At 34.5% G+C, this 22,023-nt stretch overlaps 1 protein-coding gene across 2 annotated transcripts; it reads left to right on the top strand.

Annotated features, from left to right (window-relative positions):
• Nucleotides 1-18,361: 18,361 nt before the first annotated feature.
• Nucleotides 18,362-20,748, top strand: LOC120122665 (probable trehalose-phosphate phosphatase J). Of its 2 annotated transcripts, none has more exons than XM_039141784.1 (10): nucleotides 18,362-18,515; nucleotides 18,639-18,883; nucleotides 18,987-19,127; nucleotides 19,217-19,288; nucleotides 19,376-19,465; nucleotides 19,555-19,611; nucleotides 19,694-19,795; nucleotides 19,873-20,020; nucleotides 20,227-20,297; nucleotides 20,381-20,748. In XM_039141784.1, exons 1-10 carry the CDS (start codon nucleotides 18,512-18,514, stop codon nucleotides 20,540-20,542), a joined length of 1,092 nt encoding a protein of 363 aa, XP_038997715.1. In that variant the 5' UTR covers nucleotides 18,362-18,511; the 3' UTR covers nucleotides 20,543-20,748. The 2 variants fall into 2 exon arrangements, with proteins under 2 accessions (XP_038997715.1, XP_038997716.1); XM_039141785.1 differs by having other exon boundaries at nucleotides 19,376-19,468; nucleotides 19,558-19,611.
• Nucleotides 20,749-22,023: the final 1,275 nt, after the last annotated feature.

Raw genomic sequence — 22,023 nt, 5'->3', positions numbered from 1 at the left:
TATGGTCCTCGTGATGATTTTCACCTCAGTATGGACATAAAGAGGTGTGTCCCCTCGAATTAAACTCGATCTGAAAGCCTGTGATGGATGAGGATTAAGGTTCTGATAGTCCAATGAGGCACTCGACAACGACAATTCGAGAACCTTTTACTTTAAAGCTGAACCCAGCATATAGTGAACCTATAACCTGAACCTAAGTAGAGCCTAACCCAAACTTTAAGAATCCCGTGAGGAGAGTACACAAGAAAAAGCTCTTTTGAGTATTTTATTTTTTGTAGTATAATGTTGCTTTCCGGATAAATGTATGAGAACTAGAGATCATATGGTTAGGTTTTTATTAAGCATGCGAACTAGGTGGCATGAGATTAGGATTTTTATGTTAAACAAAGTATGGGGGTAGAAATCATGTTAGGGTAGGACTTGCTAAAGCATGATAGGGTAGCCAATATGTGAGGGTAGGTTTTATTGACAAACTGTATTATGCCCAATTGATTTTTTTATGATTACTGACTAATTTTCTTTTGCCATTTTCTTTTGTTTTGTTTTCATTTTTGGATTGTACTATTCATTCCATGGTGTTGATCCGTGATCGATGTCCATATAGAAGGCTATTAATATGGAATGAATGGTCCAAAATAGGTAGAAGACAATACAAATGTTTTGAGATGGTCCGAGCAGTCCCATCTTACAAATTGAGATAACTTACCGCCTAGTTATATGCCAGATTTGATTAGTTACACCCACATTAATGTCCGTTAAAATGATCTGAGCGAGCTAAATGATATATGGGGAAAATGGGAAGAAGTCGACAATCAGTTGTTCTATCAGCTCTATGGTGACATCTCCTATCTCCTAGACGTCCCGATTGATCGAAATTTGTTTAGAGCTCTTGCCCAATGTTGTAACCCTGCCTATAGCTTCTTTACTTTTGGTCGAGTGGATTTTACACCTACGATAAAATAGTATCAAGCTTTGATCTGCTGTCCGATATTCTAATTAGATAGGGTGTACACCAAACTGCCAAACACTTCTTCTTTTAAAAAGAAACTACTTTTAATGACTGGGATGAGTGAAGAATGGGTCGTAATAATCATCAATAAGAAAGGAGATAGTGAATGTATCACATGTAATTCTCTTAGAGAAGTAATTCATCGTTATCCCGATAAGAGAAAAAGATGGATCTGTTTTCTTTGGGTATTTATGAGCTAGTCATATTCTCGTAGGTCTTAGGGCATGTTGATGTGTTAGTGGTCGATTTATTCGAGAGATTTGATAGACATATAGACCCTGTTCTAGCTATATTAGAAGAGATATTTCATTCTTTAAACTCTAGAAGATGATAAAGAAAAGGGTTCTTTATATGGTATGCACCATTTTTTCTGGTTTGGATCATTAATCATTTCAAACACGTTGAGAGAGCACTTGGTCGAGTCTTCCTAGAGGGGTTTTCACACTTGAATAATTTTCTTTCTTGAGAATGACCCGGGGGTTTCACTGAAGAGAAATGGATGACCATTTTCAAAGATATACAAGATAATGATATATTATGGCGCGCTTCATGGATTATCTCTTTAGACATACTCTATAGGTGTAGAGAACGAGATTGGGTTCCTATATATGTATATGGGGTTCTATGGGATATGCTCATTTACTATTCTATAGACAATATGGGTCAAGGCAGCATATTCCTACAACTTGGGATTTATCTGGGTTAGAATTTGCATTCAAAGGAGACCAGTCTAAAAGTAAAGTCAAAGTGGTTACCGACGCATGAAAGCATACTCGTCGAGTAAATCTCTTCACCTTCGACCTGATGCTTTCATAAGAATACGAGGAATAGAGAAGTAATCGAGTTAATGATAATATCTCGATAGTCAATCCCGAAAATACTCATCCTATGGAAGAACATCTTAGAGTTGTACCATCTCCGTTAGAATTAGCCAGATGTGATTTTGAGGCTGAAAGAATCCAGTGGAAGGAAACGTTACAAAATATGGAGGATGAGGTATAGCAAAAAGGAGTAGAAGTTGATATCCAAAAAGGTTGAGCTGAACGAATTGGAAAAGTAGAAAAACAACTCATATTGGATTTTGAGGATCTTAAGTTGTCATACCAATGAATGGTAAAAGCTCAGAAGGCCGCTAGTATAAGTAAATCACCTGCTGAGTGGAGGCAAGAAGTGGCAAGTTTAAAGAGAGAAGATGGGGAAAGCAAGAAAGAGCTCAAGCAGAGCAGACATCAGAGAAAACTACTTTAAAAAGTAAATAGTGAATTAGAGCAACAATTACAAGATAGTCGAGCCCAAAATGAGAAACTGAAGCGCATGGTCTTGGATTTAGATGTAACTTTGCGAAGATACCGAAGTTTAGAAGGCAGTTCAAGTTGTGGGAGAAGTTGAAAACTTGAGGAAGCGTATGAATTAACTTAAGGCTATGGTTCAAGATTTTCAGAAAATGGCAAGTGAACTGCCAATAGTCCCTTATGAATGAGCTATACAATGGCGCTATCATTGGGAACATGCTTAGTAGAGAGTTAAGAAAAGGGATGACCTCATCGCAAGCTACCTGGAACATGCTCAAGGAGTGGCTCAGTACTTGTTTCACTTAGCACATGAAACTACTACTATAAGTGAAGGATTAAAACCCGAGACAGAAGAGTCTCAAAGGATTTTGGAATTACTTGGGTATATGCAACAATTAGGGGAGATAGTTCAGATCTATTTGTGATATGTTTAACCCTTGTAACTAAACTTCGTTTCTAATATAAAAAGTTGTTATAAGGAATCGTTCCAGAATCAACACCTTGCATTTTGCATCTGTATTTTACATTTCTGCTCAGCATTTACTTTTCACGTACTTTTTATTCATTAATAGTCATATTTTCATATTCATTAATAAAATATCAACATTAATAAAAAGATTGTATGACATAATACTGAAAACTTCCAAGCACCTGTTTAATACAAAAAAAAGAAAATAGACGAGAGAATCGCCCAAAGTGAGAAAACCCATCTAGAAATACATGAGAATATAAGAAAAGCTCAAGAAGATATGAATAAACAAATGTTGAAATCCCAGAATGATATAATGGAGAAACTTGTAAGCATATTACAGGGAAGAAATATAGATCGAAAAGAGACTCCAACTGTCAGTGCTATAGTCGAAGAACCTTTGTACCCCCAATTAGATCGTGGAAAGCCTCCAATTGTTGGTGTTACCACTGAAGAACCCCTATACTGTCCAAGCTTTACACCACCTCATGTCAGAGCACAATAAGGAGAAACTACTCATCTAAGAAGAGTGCACATAAACTTACCTGACACATCTGTAAACCTATACCAAGTTGAAGATGTTCCTGATTTTGATGAGAAGGGTAGAAAAGAGAAAAATAAAAAGTTAGAAGAGAAATAGAAACAAATAGAAGAGAAAATTAGGGCTATGAAAGAAGACGCTAGCATGTTTTAGATCTACACCAATGAGCTAAGTCTAGTTCCTGATTTGGTGCTACCTCCCAAGTTTAAAGTTCCAGATTTTGAAAATTTTGATGGAACGAGATGTCCCTATGCTCACATCACTATATTATGTAGGAAAATGATTGGCTATGTAGGGGATGATCAACTGTTGATCCATTTCTTCCAGAAGAGCTTAGCCGGTTCAACCATTCAATGGTATAATCAGTTGAGCAGAGTTCACATCCGGTCATGAAAGGATTTTGCTAAAGCTTTTCTCAAGCAATATAAGCATATAAAGGATGTGAGGCTTAATCGAATCATGATGTAAAACATGGAGAAAAGATCTAATAAGAGCTTCAGACAATATGCTTAGAAGTGGAGGGCTGTGGGTGTACAAGTTTTTCCGCCGTTTGAGGAAGAGGAAACCAACGTGCTCTTTATAAACACTTTAAAAGTTCCTTTCATTGGACACCTCATAGGAAACTCATCCAAGAGTTTTGTTGATTTGGTTACAGTAGGGGAGATGATTGAAACAAAAATAAAGAGTGGGAGACTTGATGGAGGTGAGTCTAGCAAGAAATCACCAGCAAAAAATAATGATAACGAAGTTAATAACGTGAGGAAATATGGATCCAATTACATCATTGTGTCTCAACCTCAAGCCATAGGATCATCCATACAAAATTCTGCCATGCAGGTGATAAGGGAGCCACGGAAAGAGAGAAATTATAGTTTGTCCTGATCCCCATGTCATACAAAGAATTATTTCAGATCTTATACGATAGACATGTGGAGTCACCTTACCATGTGTCACCTCTGTAACCTCTCTACCCTAAATGGTATGATGCTAATGTCCAATATGAGTATCACGTAGGGGTTTTAGGGAATTCAATAGAGAACTACAATGCCTTTAAGAAGATTGTCCAATGGTTAAGGTAAAAGAACATCATCAACTTTGATGATAGTGAGCAACCAAATGTGGCTTAGAACCCACTGCCAAACCATGCAGGTACAGGGGTCAATGCAATTGTTAAGGAAAAAAGAAAAAAATATCATAACAATGGTGAGTGAGGTAAAATCACCTATGCATTGGATATGGAGTTAGATGATCAAGGCATGCATGTTGGTCTCTAACGTGACAGTTAAACAAGTGTAGAGCAAGCATGAATGTCAATATTACAATTCTGAGGGACACACCATACAAGACTATTCTGAATTTTGATATTTGGTGCAAAGAATGATGGACGACAAAGAGATGAAATTTTACAAAGAAACCGTTGAAGAAGAGGAGGCAGAGGTTTCTGCATCTGAAGGTTATTTTAGGGGAGTTTACAACACCAATTGTCCTCTAGTCATTACATAAAAAACTCGTGTGGAAGAAAAAATAACTCCTAAGGTAGTAATCACACCCCCATCCTCATTCTCTTATATGAACAACAAAGAATTTCCTTAGAAATATAAGTGCAAGATGGATAATGTGGAGAAAAATAATGAAAAAGTGGGTGAAGTAGGCCATTTTACCAGGAGTGTGAAATGTTATTCTCCCAATCAGCCCAAAGAACCTGAGAAGAGACCTACCAATGACAAGGGAAAGAAGATTGAATTACCGCTGAAAGAGGATGAGCCAGCCATTAACGAGCCAGTGACAGAAAAAGTGGTAGTGGAATTTCTGAAAATTTTGAAACATAGTGAATACACACATTTGCCTGTCGTTGAAGCCACCGACATGAATTTAAGATGACGCGCAACTGTGCATCATGAATTTATGATGCGCATTTATGACACACATTTATGACGAGCATTTATGACGTTCATTGAGCGTCATTGAAGCCCCCATCATAAATTAAGATGACACACATTTGTGTGTCATAAATTTATGACACGCATGTATGACTTACATTGCGTGTCTTTGAAGCACACGCCATTAAAAAAGATGACACACATTCGTGTGTCATGATTGTATTTCGTAAATTATTGTTATATATATATATATATATATATATATTGTAGACTGACAAATAATCAAACTAAATAACATTTAATGTCTCATAATACTAAATATATATATCATATTATATATAAGCAATCCATTTGTATACAATATATTCACATTAAGTTACAAACATAATATCCATCACCTATGGCTATTTGAAAACAAAAAACCAAGAATGTTCTCAGATTATCACAAGAAGATACTAACAGATTACAAGATCTTAGATACAACTCCTCTAGCTTCTTCTGCAATTCTGAAGTTGCTTCTTCAGAGCCGAGAACTCTTGAAACAAGTTGCGAATGAGTATTGGCTTCAACTGAACTAGTAGGAACATCAGATGCACCAGCTGTTCCCGACCCCTTCCCAAAATTATAGCACAAAATCCATTCTACCTGCAGGTTTCTTTGATTTGGATCCAATAAATCTGTTATTTGCTCATTGTATATCTGCAAAAGAAAATTGAAAATGAAGTGATAAGGAACAAGAATAGTACAACACTAAGCAGTCCAATTATGTCAAAACTAAGAATCAAAATAATTCAATTATGTTTATCAACATGCTTAATTCACAACTTTCTAAACGGGAAATATAGTACAACTCAAATACTCACATTGGCACATAGAACTCCAATTAAAATCCCTCTAAGGTGGGAAAGACGGACAATAATGCATAAAGTATGGAAATAGGAATTACTCAATCACACTGATTTAGCAAATTAGATTACTAAATTACATATCGATCAGCTGGTAACCACAAAAGTCACATATAAGTTAAATGTCCTCGGGAATAGACTATTAATAGTAATTTAACTTTGAAATAGGCTTGTGATGCTATATGCATGAAAAATATAATACACAAAGGATATCATAAAGGCAAAAACAACAAATTCATAGATAAGTTAAAAGCATAGCAGCAGAGCCCCAAACAAAGGGAACTAATTAACAACACAAAAATATTAGGAACAAAAGGCATATTGGTAGTGGAACTTACATTTTATTAAAGAACGTTTCCAATAATACTAAGAATTAAGCTTATTGATTACAAATAATAATGCATTAATGCTTACCTTTGGGACATGAACTTCCCATGTTGCCACTGCCTTCAAGTCTAAAAATAAAATTAACAACCAAAAAATTCAATGAGAATAGACTCTAACCAATTGACTTGAGAGCCACTGACTAATAAAAACTAACATACCATGGTTACAAAAGGCAATGCCAGGGAGAAGACCATCCACCCATACAATTTCTTCTTGTTTCGATGTGGAAGTTGCTCCATTGACTTTGTTATCATTCTCATGACCCTCAAATCCTGATATAAACCCAAAATAAATAAAAATCTTTAACCTCAGCTCCATGTTAATACAGTAAACTTTCACCTGTGAAAGCAAATAAGAGGAAAGATCCAAGCACAAAAGTGGTAAGAACTAAAGTGTAACCTCACTTTTTCCATCAATTTCATTAACAGGCTCTCCACTTAGTCCACTATGACTGATGGTCACCTCATAACTTCTTTCAACTAGACAGGTTGTCTCAGTATCTTCTTGAATTTGGGGAAATACATAAGAATGTGGAAGAGGAAGGTTCAGAGAACGAGACCAAAACATAGAATTCGCCCTAGCATTACAGAAATCACGCAATATTAACCACCAAAGTTCGAAGTGCAAGGAATGTCATCATATCATAGTCAATCTCCTTCATTGTCCCCACCCACCCCATTTTGAGAGAGAATAAGAAAGAGTTTATTTTGAGGAGATCCCTACCAAAGGAAATCTTCAAAGCAGACCTCACTGCAAAAGAAGTATTAACAATAATTCATAATTGGGAAAAAAGAAAATAAACACACTTGGTTCCTACTTTATTCGATGTAATTAATACCGACCTTTCTGAAACGTAACTGCTCGGTGGAATTAACATATAACTTCATAGTTCAAACGGAACCAAAATAATCACTCTTAAGAAACAAAAATCTCACGATGAGGAAGACTTCAAAGCCATAGCCAAATACAAATAGAATAGCACTGAGTCCTTTCAAAGCAATAGTGGTCGAAACTAATTTTTAATTTGCCTAATGCATCCTGAAGGTAGAGGTCTTAACTTTGTTCGCTTCATTTTTGCATCATTATTTATCAAAACCTAGAGGCATGAATACCATTGGTTAACTGAAATGTCAGTTTATCTAGTTAATTCATAAAAGTAACTTAAAATACAACCACCATGCTGTCACATCCTTGCAACATTGACCAACTCAAATGTAAGAAAACATAGTGTTCAAGAAAGAAGGTAAGAAGAAATTACAATTTGCAAGTCATGAATTCGATTCCTAGAATATCAAATAATTTATAATTGTTTCTTTCCCTATCCCCTTTTGCCGGGGTACTTATCTATCACTTCTATCAATAAAGCTATGTCGATGTATTTAAATCATAACCTATGAGCTTTTGCACCTAACAACTATGTCTGTACATCCGTCCCGATCCTAGTTTCTACCAAGGTTAATAAAAAGGAAAGAAAAAAGAATGTCAAAACATAAGGGCCTTTACAAAAGTGCAAGCTTTTGCACCTAAAGGTGCATCTTTTGTTATGAAAGAATTACATGAAAGGCAAACCTCAAGAATAATAATGTTTTTCTCTAATTTTTTCACATTTGTTTACAAAACATACTTCCGAATATCTAAGAAGGAATAATTTTATCAAATATCTAAGAACCCTTAACTCCTCAAGAAAAGATTTAAAAGATTATGCATGACAAATAACCTATTAGTTAGCATTCTATAATTGTGCATGACAAAGCATTCAATGAAAACAATCAAATATTTAAAAGACAAACTGATTCAACAAATTAGCCGAAGCAGCAACCATCATGGTTCCAGCACAAGTACAACAAAGAACCGCCAAATCAATGGCGTCTCCACTCCCTAGCACATATCCAGTCCCCGAAGTCGCCACCACCAGCATACTAGTAAATCGAACCACCCAAAAAAAGTCAACTTTTTTAATCAAACCTTCAAAATTTGCCTAAAAATCTTAATTGAGGTTTGACCTGAGATGAGCCTTGGAGAGCTCCCAGTAACACTGACCGTAGTGACGAGCCAGCTGGATCGCATCACTAGCTTTGAAAGTTAAAGGCCGAAAGGCATCATATTTGTTAGCAAGAAACCCTAGCTTTAAAACGGAGTCTGATGAGGGAGAAGGAGAGGGCGCCACCGATGAGGAGTAGAAACGTTGATGAGAAATAGAAAGTGTTTGGTCTACGGCGTTTGGAGTGAAAATTGAGAAAGCAGATGAGTAATGGAAGTAATTGAAATTAGTGGAGGAAGAAAAAGCGAGAAAGGATGAAAATAATGGGGGAAATTAAAAAATGACTTTTACAGATGATACATAATTAAAAAGTGTACTCTGTGTTTTTGCAAATTTTTTGGATTATGACTATTAAATATGACACACATTATTTTAAGTCATAAATCATTCAGATTTTAAAAAACATGACATTTTTTTATGACATGCATTTTTTGTAAGTCATAAATTAGCGTGTGTCATCGTTCGTGTGTCATTAAAGGTATATTTTCTTGTAGTGATGGTATTGTTGAACAGCTGCATAAGCTACCTGTTTGCATCTCGTTACTTGCTCTTCTATTGAGCTCTGAGGTGCACCAATACACTCTGTTGAAAGTCTTGAACCAGACTTTTGTGCCAAAGGATTTACCTGTGGACAAGCTAGATAAATTGGTTGCAAATATTCAAGATGATAAATTTAGTTCCTTTTCTAATGATGAGATCTCATATGGGATGATTAGCAGCCAAAAGTTCTACATATCATTATTAGGTGCAAGGGGCATGTTTTATCTCGGGTACTAGTTATCAATGGCTCTGAGCTGAATGTAATGCCATTGGTAACCCTGAATAAGTTTCCAATCGATAATACACATATGAGGAACTATCAGAGCGTCGTTCGAGCATTTGATGGAACGAAAAAAAAAGTGCTAGAAAAGATTGACATCCCTCTAACTATTAGTTCATTTACTTATGAGGTCGAGTTCCTTATCATGGATATCATGCCTACCTACAATTGCCTATTGGGAAGGCCTTGGATCCATCAGGCAGGGCAGTTCCATCCATGTTGCATCAGAAACTCAAATTCGTGATTAAGGGGAGATTGATATGAATCAATGCTAAGGAAGACATTATTGTTTATGTGTCCACTAATGCCCCTTATGTGGAGGTAGATGAAGAAGATATGGAATATTCCTTCAGATCTTTAAAATTTTTCAATGCCATATTTATGGCTGAGGGAATAAATATATCAAAACCTAGACTGTCCAACTGTACCCGGATAGAACTAAAGCTAACAGTGGGAAGGGGAGCCAAGGCTGTAAGTGGGTTAGGGAGCCACCTACACAGATATGTTAATCCCATTTTTCTTACTACCAAAAGATATCGTTTTGGCTTGGGATATCAACCAACCTTGAGGGAAAAATTGAAGGGAATCCAAAAGATCTATGAAATGAGAAGAACAAGGTTAGCTGGAGAGGATCTTAAGTGGGAGTCAATGACTTTCTCTCCATGCATGATACATTTGTAACTGGATGTTATATGTTTCAAGGAAGCTAACAAGTCAATAAACCAATTGTTGAGGATGTCGTAGGAGACCTGAGCATTAATGTGATACTGGATGATGAGGTTGAGGAAGGAAGAGTTGTAGGCATCTACCCCACACCGCTAGACTTTGTGCTAATAATTGGATTGTGGACGAGTTATCTGTAGTTTTCAAAACTTTTTTTAGAGTAATACATGAAAACTTTACATGTTTTCTAAACCCGGGGCAATAGGTGATCTTATGTAAAGGGTTAATCTATCTATTTTAATTTTCAAAGAAAGATGCATTTCTATTAATTCACAAAATGACAAACATCCTCCCATGCATTTCTTTATTCTTTATTCTTTATATATATATATATATATTATTTCATTTTATTTATCTTGATATGGAATATATTATCATGTATGTGTATATGTATGTATATCCTTTCGTTCGTTATTCTTTTAGAACCTCAGAATCAATAGTATGAATGCCGATGACACTGACCCGAAGATTGATTTTGAGTTGCCCATATATCAAGGGGAAATCGAGGGTTGTGATAATGATGAGAAATGTGACTTACCTTATGAACTGTTGAAAATGATGGAAAATGAGGGTAAGCAGATTCTACCTCATGAAGAGCCCACTGGAAATTTGAATCTGATCCTGAAGATAGGAAAGAAATAAAGATTGGCCCATCTTATCTACCAAGGGACGAAAGAGTTTGATTGAACTACTTTGAGAGTACAAAATGTGTTTGCTTAGTCATATGAAAACATGTAGTAGTACATAAATTTCCAATAGAGCCAGAATGTAGACCTGTGCAATAAAAGCTTAGAAAGATGAGACCCGATATGCTGCTGAAAATTAAAGAAGAAGTAAAGAAACAATTCGATGTTGGTTTCCTTAAAGTGGGCAAATATCCTGAATGGGTGGCAAATATCGTCCTTATACCAAAGAATGATGGGAAGGTTCGCATGTGCGTTGATTATAAAGATCTCAATAGAGCAGTTCAGGAGGATAATTTTCCTTTTCAACATAGACACACTGTCGGATAATATTTCTGGAAATTCCCTATTTTCATTCATATATGGGTTCTCTAGTTATAATCAAGGAAATATCTAGCCTGAAGATATGGAAAATACTATGTTTGTCACCATGTGGGGCACGTTTTATTACAAGGTGGTACCGTTTGGGCTGAAGAATGCAGGGGCAACATACCAAATACCCATGGTAACACTGTTTTATGACATGATACATAAAGAAATAGAAGTATATGCCGATGATATGATTGTCAATTCCAAGGCAAAAGAAGAACATGCTAATAATTTGAGGAAACTCTTCCAGAGATTGAAGAAATTCCAACTAAAACTCAATCCAAGTAAGTGTACCTTCGGGGTGACGTTTGGAAAGCTCTTGGGATTTGTAGTTAGCTAAAAGGGGATTGAAATAGATCCATACAAAGTTAAAGCTATTCAAAATTTACCACCACCATAAACATAAAAAGAAGTTCGAGGATTCCTGGGGATATTAAATTATATTGCTCGGTTTATCTCACAATTGACCAAGAAATGTGATCCCATTTTTCGTCTTCTCCGCAAAAATAACTTAGGAGTATGGAGTGATGATTTCCAAGAAGCTTTTGAAGTGATCAAGCGATATTTGTAAAATACCCCAGACTTAGTGCCATATATCTTAGGCAAACCATTAATTCTCTACTTGTCAGTATTTGAGAATTCAATGGGATGTGTATTAGGGCATCATGACCAAATTGAGAAAAAAGATGGAGCAATTTACTATCTCGAAAAAAGTTTTACTGATTGCAAGGCAATGTACTCATCGATCAAAAAGTTATGATGTGCTTTGGTTTGGGCTACTAGAAGGCTTAGGTAGTATATGTTGTATCACACCACTTGTTTGATCTCCAAGCTTGACCCTCTGAAATATCTTATGGGTGTATCTGCTCTATTTGGAAGATTAGCTTCTTGGCATATTTTTTTGTCTGAATTTAACATCCAATATGTGAGACATAAAGTAGTTAAATGGAGTGCTATATCAAATTTTATCTCAAGTATGGATTCTGAAGAATGTGAACCATTGAGTTTTGACTTTCCAGATGAATATTTGATGGCTATTTCAATTGAAGAGGCAATTACTTCTACCAATAACCATAGGAGGTTGAACTTCGTTAATGCTTAGAATGGACTGGGGCATGGAATTGGGGCAATTTTGGTCTCACCTAGTGGAGAACACTATCCTTTCACTATTTGGTTGAATTTTGATTGTACAAACAATATGGTTGAGTATGAAGCTTGTGTTTTGGGTTTTAGAGATGCTATTGATTGCAAAGTAAAAGCACTCAAAGTATATGAGGAATCAACTATAGTTATTTATCAACTCAGAGGTGAATGGGAAACAAAAGATCCCAAGTTGGTGGAATACCGTAAATTGGTCATGGAGGTTATCGAAGAATTTGAAGAAGTGATATTCAATTACCTCCCCATAGAAGAAAATCAAACGGAAAATGCCCTGGCCATTTCGACAACAACCTTTAAAGTAAATGATCATTCAAATATGATGTCCATTGAGATGCAGACGTATGAGTATCCAGCCTATTTCTATAGCATAGAAGAGAAAAAAGATGAAAATCCTTGGTATTATGATATCCTGCAATACATCAGATATCAAAGTTATCCTAACCATGCAACTGATAACATTAAAAAACTATTAGAAGGATGGTTGTAGGGTATGTTCTTGATGGTGAGATATTGTACAAGAAAAGTCTGGATCAAATTCTATTGAGGTGTATGGATTCCAAAGAAGCTAAAACGATCATTAAAGAAATGCATGAAGGAGTGTGTGGTACCCATGCCAATTGACATGCAATGGCTAGGCAAATAATGATATTTTGGGTATTATTGGTCAACCATGGAGACTGATTGCATCAATTATGCCAGAAAATGTCACAAGTGCCAAATTTATGGAGACAAAATTCATACCCCTCCTCATCCATTGCACGTAATGATGCCTCCGTGGCCAGTCTCTATGAGGGCATGTATATCATTTGAAAAATTATGCCTAAGGCTTCAAATGATTATCGTTTCATCTTGGTGGCAATAAACTACTTTACCAAATGGGTAGAAGCGATCGTCTGTCGATATGGTTTACCAGAAAGAATCATCTCTGAAAATGCCTTAAACTTAAATAATAAGATGATGAAATGAGTCTGTAAGAAGTTCAAGATAAAACATCATAATTCCACCACTTATCGCCTGAATATGAATGGGGCAATAGAGGCATGTAATAAGAACATCAAGAGGATTATAGAGAAGATGATCGAGACTTATAAAGACTAGCATAAGAAGTTTCCATTTTCTATGTTTGCCTATTGAACTTTAGTACGGACATCAACTAAGGAAACCCCTATTTTTTTAGCCTATAGGATGGAAGCTATGTTACCCATTGAGGTAGAAATTTTGTCACTTCGAGTTCTATCAGAGGTGAAGCTAGATAAAGTATAATAGGTACAAGCTAGGTATGACCAGCTAAATCTGAGTGAGGAGAAAAAATCAAAAGATATCTATCATGGTCAAATGTACGAGAAGCGTATGATGAGGGCACGTAATAAGAAGGTTCGCCCATGAGAGTTTCATGAAGGAGATCTAGTACTTAAAAAGATTCTACCGATTCAAAAAGATTTTTGAGGTAAATGGATGCCAAATTGGGAGGGACCTTATGTTGTGAAGAAAGCCTTTTTCTGGAAGATCTTTGATCCTTACTGAGATGGATGGACTAGAATTACCTAACCCAGTGAACTCTGATGCGATCAAGAAGTATTTTGCCTAAAAAAGGATAAATAAAAGGGGGTTCAAGATAAAAATCCGTAAAAGGAGTCTTGAAAGCAAAGGACATCTCAAGTTGAAAACTCGAAAAGGGCGGCTTGGTTGTAATTTAAATTCAAGATTTGTGCATGGTGAAGCTTCTGAATTGATTTTGAAGTTAAAAGGGGTTCTGATTTGAGTAGTAACATCAAATGGTGATCAGGGTTGGGACTAGATATTGAAAAAAGCTTGATTAAAACAACCAGAAAATAAATTGAATGCATACGAGATTCAAAATTGGTTTATAGCATCCAACGTATGGAGATTTGGTAGTATAGAGGGAACTTCACACCCTTGCACATCATCACAATTCTCGAGATCCCTTTAACAGAAGCTACACTTGAGTTACTCTGCTGAGTGGCAGTTCAAAAGCATTCGTACTATTGATAATTGGGGACGCTTCTTCATTTTTTTTTTACTTTTTCCAGTTAAAAGTTTTCCATGTATTTACCCAAAAACTCTTTACATTTATATAAATAAAAAGAGGTATTTCCTTGTTAATACCCTTTTGCAAGCATCTTATATTGAAATTAAATTCATGTAGTTTAACTGACTTGAAAAAATGAGATCAATGTGTATTATTGTGCAAAATGTTTTGGGAAAATACAGGTTTTCCCGAGCTTACAAAGATTTTAGTACGGATCTTACCTATCAACTAGCTAGATGATTGACACATTAAGGTGTCTTAGGGTTTCCAACCACTTAGAGGTGTTTCAAAAATCTTTATCACCAGTAGGGAGGTGAGCTTTAATGCATAATGAATTCTCAAGGAAAAGAGAACTTGGTTCTTTGTTGCTGGAAGTGTCCAGATCCAAGCAATGTGCCTAAATTTACCACTTGAAGAAGAGATCTCCTAGTTGCCAGTTGACCGTGCAAAATGTTTGATTTCAAAAGTGAAAATCCCTTTAACCAAAGATCTAAATAATCAATATTGTGAGTTGGGGTGAACCAATGGTGGTGCTAGAGTCTGAGACAAGAATCGAATTCAAGAAGTGATCAACAGAATAAATTCCTTACCCTCCAAGGATTAAAAGTGTTAAAAAACCACATTATTGCATACATTTTAGGCATAAGTACGAGTATAACATCCATTTATTGCATAATAATAATTAAGCATTCTTAGGTTCTTCAAAAAAATCGTAGACCACCAGTGTTAAAAACTTCGAGGAAGTAGTAATTTGTTTTAAATCCAAAGATTGACGGATTTAGAAATCAACCCTGATTCAATCTTCCCTAAAGAGCAATGAGTGAATCAAAGTTTCCAGATCTTATCTACCCCGAAGAGCAGCAGAGCAGATCAGTTTTTTTCCAGATTTGATATTCCTTTAAGAGAAGTGAAGCAATTCAACCTCGATTCAATCTTTTCTGAAGAGCAGTGAAGTGAATCAAAGTCTCCAGATCTGATCTACCCTAGAACGCAACGAAGCAATTCCCTTTTAGCAGATTTGATCATCCCTGAAGAGCAATGAAGCGAATCCACCTTGATTTAACCTCTATGAAATAGACTAACGTTGTCATGTTCATTCAAAGTTGGTGGTGATCGAACGAAAATTCATGTCTATTTGTCTTTGCTTTATCCTTGTTCATACAAGAATGAGCAAAGAGGGACAGTTGTAGACACTTGTTTTCTCCCGGATCTTTTGTTATTATTATTATTATTATTATTATTATTATTATTATTATTATATTTTATTTTTTTTTTATTTTTTACAGGCCCTTACATCACCCGAAACCCAATAGTAAACTGGGCCCAATTACAAGGGGCCAATCGACCTAAACCCGAGCCTAGTAAAACCCAAAACAATTAGGGTTTTTGAACCCTAGGGTTTCCAGGTCCTTTCGCCACCACCGCCGCTGCTACCAAGAGATCCATTCACGTTGTGCTCTCACCGTAGCTACTCCAGTTACCGTGTACGCCGATTTCGAGCCTCATACATCAGAAAATCCAGCAAAATAATGAACAAATAAATCAAAATTGTCAGAAAATGTACCAAATTAAACGAAATCTGAAAAATACTCTTTAAAAATATTTTATAAATCCCATAAAATTTGGGTTTGTTAAAGGGTACTTTGAGAAATCATTCCCCCTACCATCTGACTCATTGAATCATCACCAAACAGGCAAACAATGTGAGAAATATAACATGCAACAGGGGACATTCGGGGCAGTTTTTTTTAACAAGAAAGAAAAAGAAAAAGAAAAAAAGAGGAGAACAAAGAGAGATCATAATCGAACATAAAAGAGAAAAAAAAAAGAGCGAAGAAAAGCCATACCTTACGAGTTTGAATAACTCAATCTCCTCGGAGTGGAGGAACCATCAAAGGTAGCATTTTATATTTTGGGTTTAGATTTGGTGAGGGTTTGTAAGGGTTTCATTTGGTTGTGTTGGTTTTGTGTAAAAAGGGTTTAAAAAGAGGAGATTAGGAGGCCATGGGGGTCACCAACCTTCGTCGGGGCCATTCGAGATTGTGGCCAAAGAGTTTATTTCTCCTAATTTTCAATTAAAAAAAGAGAGAATGAAAGAAGGGAGAGAGAAACAACTGAAGAAAAGAAATAAGGGGGCTTCAAAATGCTGTCTTTGAAAGGGTTATGGTTTCCAGAAACTAGCGCGTGGGCTAATTACTTGAGTGGGGTCTTTGGGTTTGTGAAGTTGTGTTTTAGTTTTTGTTTGAAGTTTTTTTAGTTTCTTATTTTGCCTTTTTATTTTATGCATGTTGTATTTTAGTCACCTTGACTTATTTTCTTTTGTTTATTTTAATTTTAGCATGTAATTTTAAATATTTTCATTTTTGTCCTAAATATATGTGGATTTATTACACTTTCAGTGCTTGTATTGCCTGTTATTTATACTTACACCCTTTTATTTTATGATTATTTTAATTTTCGTTATTAAATTTCCTGCACTTGCATCTTAGTCATTTAATTTTCAATATTTAATTTTCTGTTTATGCACATTAATTTCTAATTTCTTTCATTTTGATATGTTGTATATATTTGTGTTTGTCTTTATTTTATGCTTATGTTATTTATTTCTTGTTCCTCGCTATGCTATTATTTTTATTCGTTTTACTCCGATAAATTACACTTTAATTCTTAGATTTAGGCCCTTAATCATTTATGTCGTTGTGTTTAATTTACTATAGAGTTGTTATGGTTTGTTTATATCTTTAGCCCTTATATTTATTATTCAATCATTTTAGTCCTTATACTTTTTATAAATGTGCTTGTTCTATATTTTTAAAGAGATTTTTTTAACTTTTTAAGAATTATATATTATATATTATGTAGTGTCGTATACATATATTTGTTTATAAAGCTTTTCTATATACAAATATGTTTAGATATACTATGTGTTTGAATATACTTCATGTGAGATTCAAATTAACATTTAACATTGAGACTGATAATTTAATTAGAAAAATAATTGATATGATACTAAAAGTTTAAGAATGAAATTAAAATATTTTAAGATTTAAAGAAAAATGTAAAATAGTAGTAATAATTTAAGTACACGTGTAATCAACCATAGTTTCATTTTAACTTTGGAGGACAAGTTGGTGTTAGGGATGGTTAAAATATCCGAACACAACGGATGCTGACTCGACCTGACCTTATAGGGGTAAGTTTTTTTTTAATTTTAGGTGAAAAAATCAACCCGGCCCAACACGATTTGACCCGATTTAAATTAATAAGATTTTAGGGTTTTTTATTTATATATTGTTAAAATATATTTTTTAATTATTAAAAATATAAAAATTCTTATAAAATATTTTTTAACAGTTTAAAATATAATAAATAATTATAAACATATTTTTATAAAATATATTATTTTAACTATTTTAAAATATTAATATATTCGAATTAAGTTGGGTCATGATGAAATTTTTAATCTAAAAATCAGACAATGTCAAGGCGGGAAGAAAATTAGAATTTATGAGACGAAACCGGATATAAAAATATATTTTCGGATCAAAATTGGAACGGTAAAAAATCAACCCGACCCGTTTCATCCTAATGCGGAGGGTAAAGGAAAAACAGCTCCCATATTCCCGTGGGTATAACATGTGACTTGATACTACACGTGGCAGAAACCCACATGACATGAGTGATCCTGAGAATGTCGTCCACGTGGCATAACCGCTAGCAGCCCAGGAGAACCACCCAGTTCTCTCTCAGGATTTTGGCCGGGGATCGTGGGACCCACCAATCAATTTCTTTTATTATTTATTATTTGTGAAGAGTTTCGTTTCGTCCGGTGGTGGTCTGGTTTTTGCTATAAAATCAGCTTCAACTCCTTCCGTCTCTCACACATACATACGTTCTCTTTAACTCCTCTCTTTATTTCTTCCTTGAGATTTTCTTCTTTCTTCTTCTATATATACATACATATATATATATATATGTATATTTTCTTTGAAGTCTTTCATTTTGATTTCAATTCCTTAATCTTTGGGTTTCAAGTTTCAACATCCTACAAGACACAGAAAAAATAAACAAAGTACTCTGTAAACTCCCCTGTTTCCAACTTTCAGCTCTGTTACTCATTCATTAACACCCAAAAACCTTTTGAGTTTGAGTTCTTCTTCTAACTACTTTAATTACCAAAAATGGGTAAGCTTTAGTTTTTCTTTTCTTTATTGAAGAACAGCAAAATAAAAACTGTGGGCTTTGGATCCTGAGATATCCCAGCTTTACTAAACATGTCTGAATGTGGGCTGTTGTTGTTCCTTGTAGTTACTTTCATTGAAGAACGACCAAAGAACATGGCCGCTTGTCAAAATTTGGCATCTGATGCCAAATCAGCACAAAAGCCGCCTGCACCGCCTGGTTTTCTCTCCATTTCAAGCAAGAAATTGCTTCAAAACATTGAAATCAACGCCGGAGCAAGGGTTAATGCATGGGTGGATGCCATGAGAGCTTCTTCCCCAACTCATATGAAATCCACACCTTCCATTGCAAATGATGAAGGTTCCTGGAATGTAAGTCCTAAGCTCTTTCAAGCCTCCAACAAAAATGGGTTTTCATTTAAAAAAAAAAAGGCAATAGAGATTCTGACTTTTTATGGTTGATGGAATTGTTTAGCTGCAACATCCATCAGCACTGGACATGTTCGAGCAGATAATAGATGCATCGAAAGGGAAACAAATAGTAATGTTCTTAGATTACGATGGCACTCTTTCACCGATAGTAGCTGACCCAGACCGAGCTTTCATGTCCAAGAAGGTTAGCTACGGCTACTCTTTGCATAAAATTTCTGGGTGTTTTTAATCTATAGTTTTCTAATATTAATCATCATGTCTTGTGTACAACAGATGAGAAAGACTGTGAGAAAGCTTGCCAAATGTTTCCCGACGGCCATAGTGAGTGGTAGATGCAGGAACAAGGTACATTTCCAGGCCTTAAACTTGATCCTCTCAGTCCATTTGGTGTCTTTCACAGTTGATAAATCTCTCTTGTTTTGAACACTGTAGGTGTATAACTTTGTTAAATTAGCTGAGCTATACTACGCTGGAAGCCATGGAATGGACATTAAAGGTCCTGAAAAACATTCCAAATCTAACAAAGTGAGTCAACTCATGAACCATTTGTTTTGCATTAGGCTCAAAATCATTTACCCTTCCACACTCTTAACCTTGGTTTTTAATCTCTACAGGATACTGAACTACTTTTCCAACCAGCCAGTGAATTCCTTCCAATGATTGATGAGGTAATTTGCAAACACTCAGTGGAAACCAAAGCGAAGAGCTTGAAATGATTGACATTTTTCTTTTCATGGGGACGTTTTCCAGGTTTACAAGCAACTGGTTGAGACCACAAAATCAACTCCAGGAGCTAAAGTGGAGAACAACAAATTTTGCCTCTCAGTACACTTCCGTTGTGTAGATGAAATGGTAAAGACTCAATAGCAAAATACAAATCATCAAAATTTATAATTTCAACCATCTAATTTCTTGGGATTAAAACACAGAAATGGAGTGAACTGGCACAGAAGGTTAAGTCTGTGTTAAAAGACTACCCCAAGCTTCGGCTAACACAAGGCAGAAAGGTTCTGGAAATCCGTCCCACAATCAAATGGGACAAAGGGAAAGCCCTGGTGTTTTTGTTAGAATCTCTTGGTAAGTTCAATTACTTATAAGTAGTCAAATTATTCTTTATTACTACATGTGCTTTGATCCTTAAACGTGTGCACTTCGTGTATGCGCTTTCAATATTATATAATTGGAGTGTGTGTAGCAGCAGGCACACCAAAACATGATGTCATATTCTTTGATCAGATCACCAAGTGCTAATAGTAATATTGTTATGACTGTGTTTGCTATAGGATTCGCTAACTGTGCCGATGTTTTCCCGGTTTACATCGGAGATGACTGCACCGACGAAGATGCATTCAAGGTAAAATCAAACCCAAGACTCGCCCTTAATATCAAACCAGTGGATCTTTGAGGCTAATACTTCTGGTTTTCGTTGTTGTTTAGATACTGAGAGACAGAGGACAAGGTTTTGGTATTCTTGTCTCCAAGTTTCCCAAAGACACTAATGCTTCATATTCTTTACAAGAACCAGATGAGGTCATGAATTTTTTGCGACGTTTGGTTGATTGGAAAGAATTATCGATAAGAACTCAATCGAAGTTTTAAAAGAGAATGGAAAATATATATATTGTGCACTGCACTCTAACCAGAGTTGCAAAAGCGATGGGATTAAAGTAGTGAATTATTGCTTAAGATAATGATTATAGATAATTTTATCTTTTGGTGTTGAAAGCCTTGTACATCTTTGTAACTAGTTGGGTACACAGGGTAAAAACTTGTAGCTTCATAACTTGGTGTTCTTATCTAAAAATCACCATGACAGGAATTAATTATCTGTCAGACATTGTTTTAGAAAATATTATTGATTTAGTACCTTTTTTTGACAAGGTGTGGATCATCCATTGACATGGCACCTGAGATAAGTGCTAGATTCGTAAAATTTTCTAAAATGGTGACTGACAGATAATTAATTTATGTTAGGGTGATTTTTGTATAAAAACGTAAGGGAATATTAAGGAAGTAGCTATGTTTTGTTTGTGGGGAAAAATATAAAATTTAATTAGTTAATTATTTTTATTTTTTGTTTTTTGAAAAATTAAGTTCTATTACCATAAAGAAAATTACGTTCCTTTTACACTTGTCATTTTCTTCAAATAATTATTTTTTTTTTCTTTTTTTTAATAAAATATTTCATTAAATCCTGGAAATAAGATAATAAAATACCTTTTTTCTTCAATAATAATAATAATAATAATAATGAAAAATAGTGTCAATAAACTTTGTCCCGTCTCTTGATTTTGTCATTATTTAACCAACCTTTCTGTGTTTAATACGTTTTTAAATTTAATGTAGCTTCAAAGTTATTCTTAGATACGTTGAGATAATATGTATATGTATATATATATATATCGAGTATAAATTTCTTATAAATCTATATTTTAATATGTTTCGAATACGTTGATTGAATGGATAATTAGTGAATTCTTATAAACCACTACTGGTTTAAGGAGATACACTGTTTAAGGGGATGATACACGCTGGTATGAACTCATTAAATTTTTATTAATGTGTGATGTCAGTAAAAGAATACAAATTAATGACTCAATTATCAAAATAAAACGAATTAAAAATATAATAATAAAATATATTTTTTTGAAAAATCAATGATGAAAATAAAACATATTAAAATATTTGGTATAATTATAAATACTGTATTTTTAATTATTATATTAAAAATCAATTATAAATTATGATAAAATATTTTTCGTTATTATCATCATCATCGACCAATTAATATAGTATATATATGAGTTATAATCCAAATTAATCTTTTATTTTTCTATTATTCAAATTAATTAATAAAAAATATGGTAAAATGTTTCTAAAAGAAAAGTGTAAATACATACATGAAAATCTAAAGATTTTCATTTTTTTTTTGTGTTACTCTCTGAACTAGTAACAAAATTCAATAAAAAGAAGAAGGTAAAGATAAAAAAATATCATCTATATATTTAAAATATTCTTTCTAATATTAATTTTAAAAAATATAAAATAAATATTAAATTCTAATTTTATTAAAAATGAAT

Source organism: Hibiscus syriacus, unplaced genomic scaffold (genome assembly GCF_006381635.1).
Source record: "Hibiscus syriacus cultivar Baekdansim isolate YM2019G1 unplaced genomic scaffold, ASM638163v2 tig00110387_pilon, whole genome shotgun sequence".
Lineage (NCBI taxonomy): Eukaryota > Viridiplantae > Streptophyta > Magnoliopsida > Malvales > Malvaceae > Hibiscus > Hibiscus syriacus.
The sequence above is the reverse complement of the archived record's forward strand: the minus strand, read 5'-3'. Positions and strand labels throughout refer to the sequence as shown.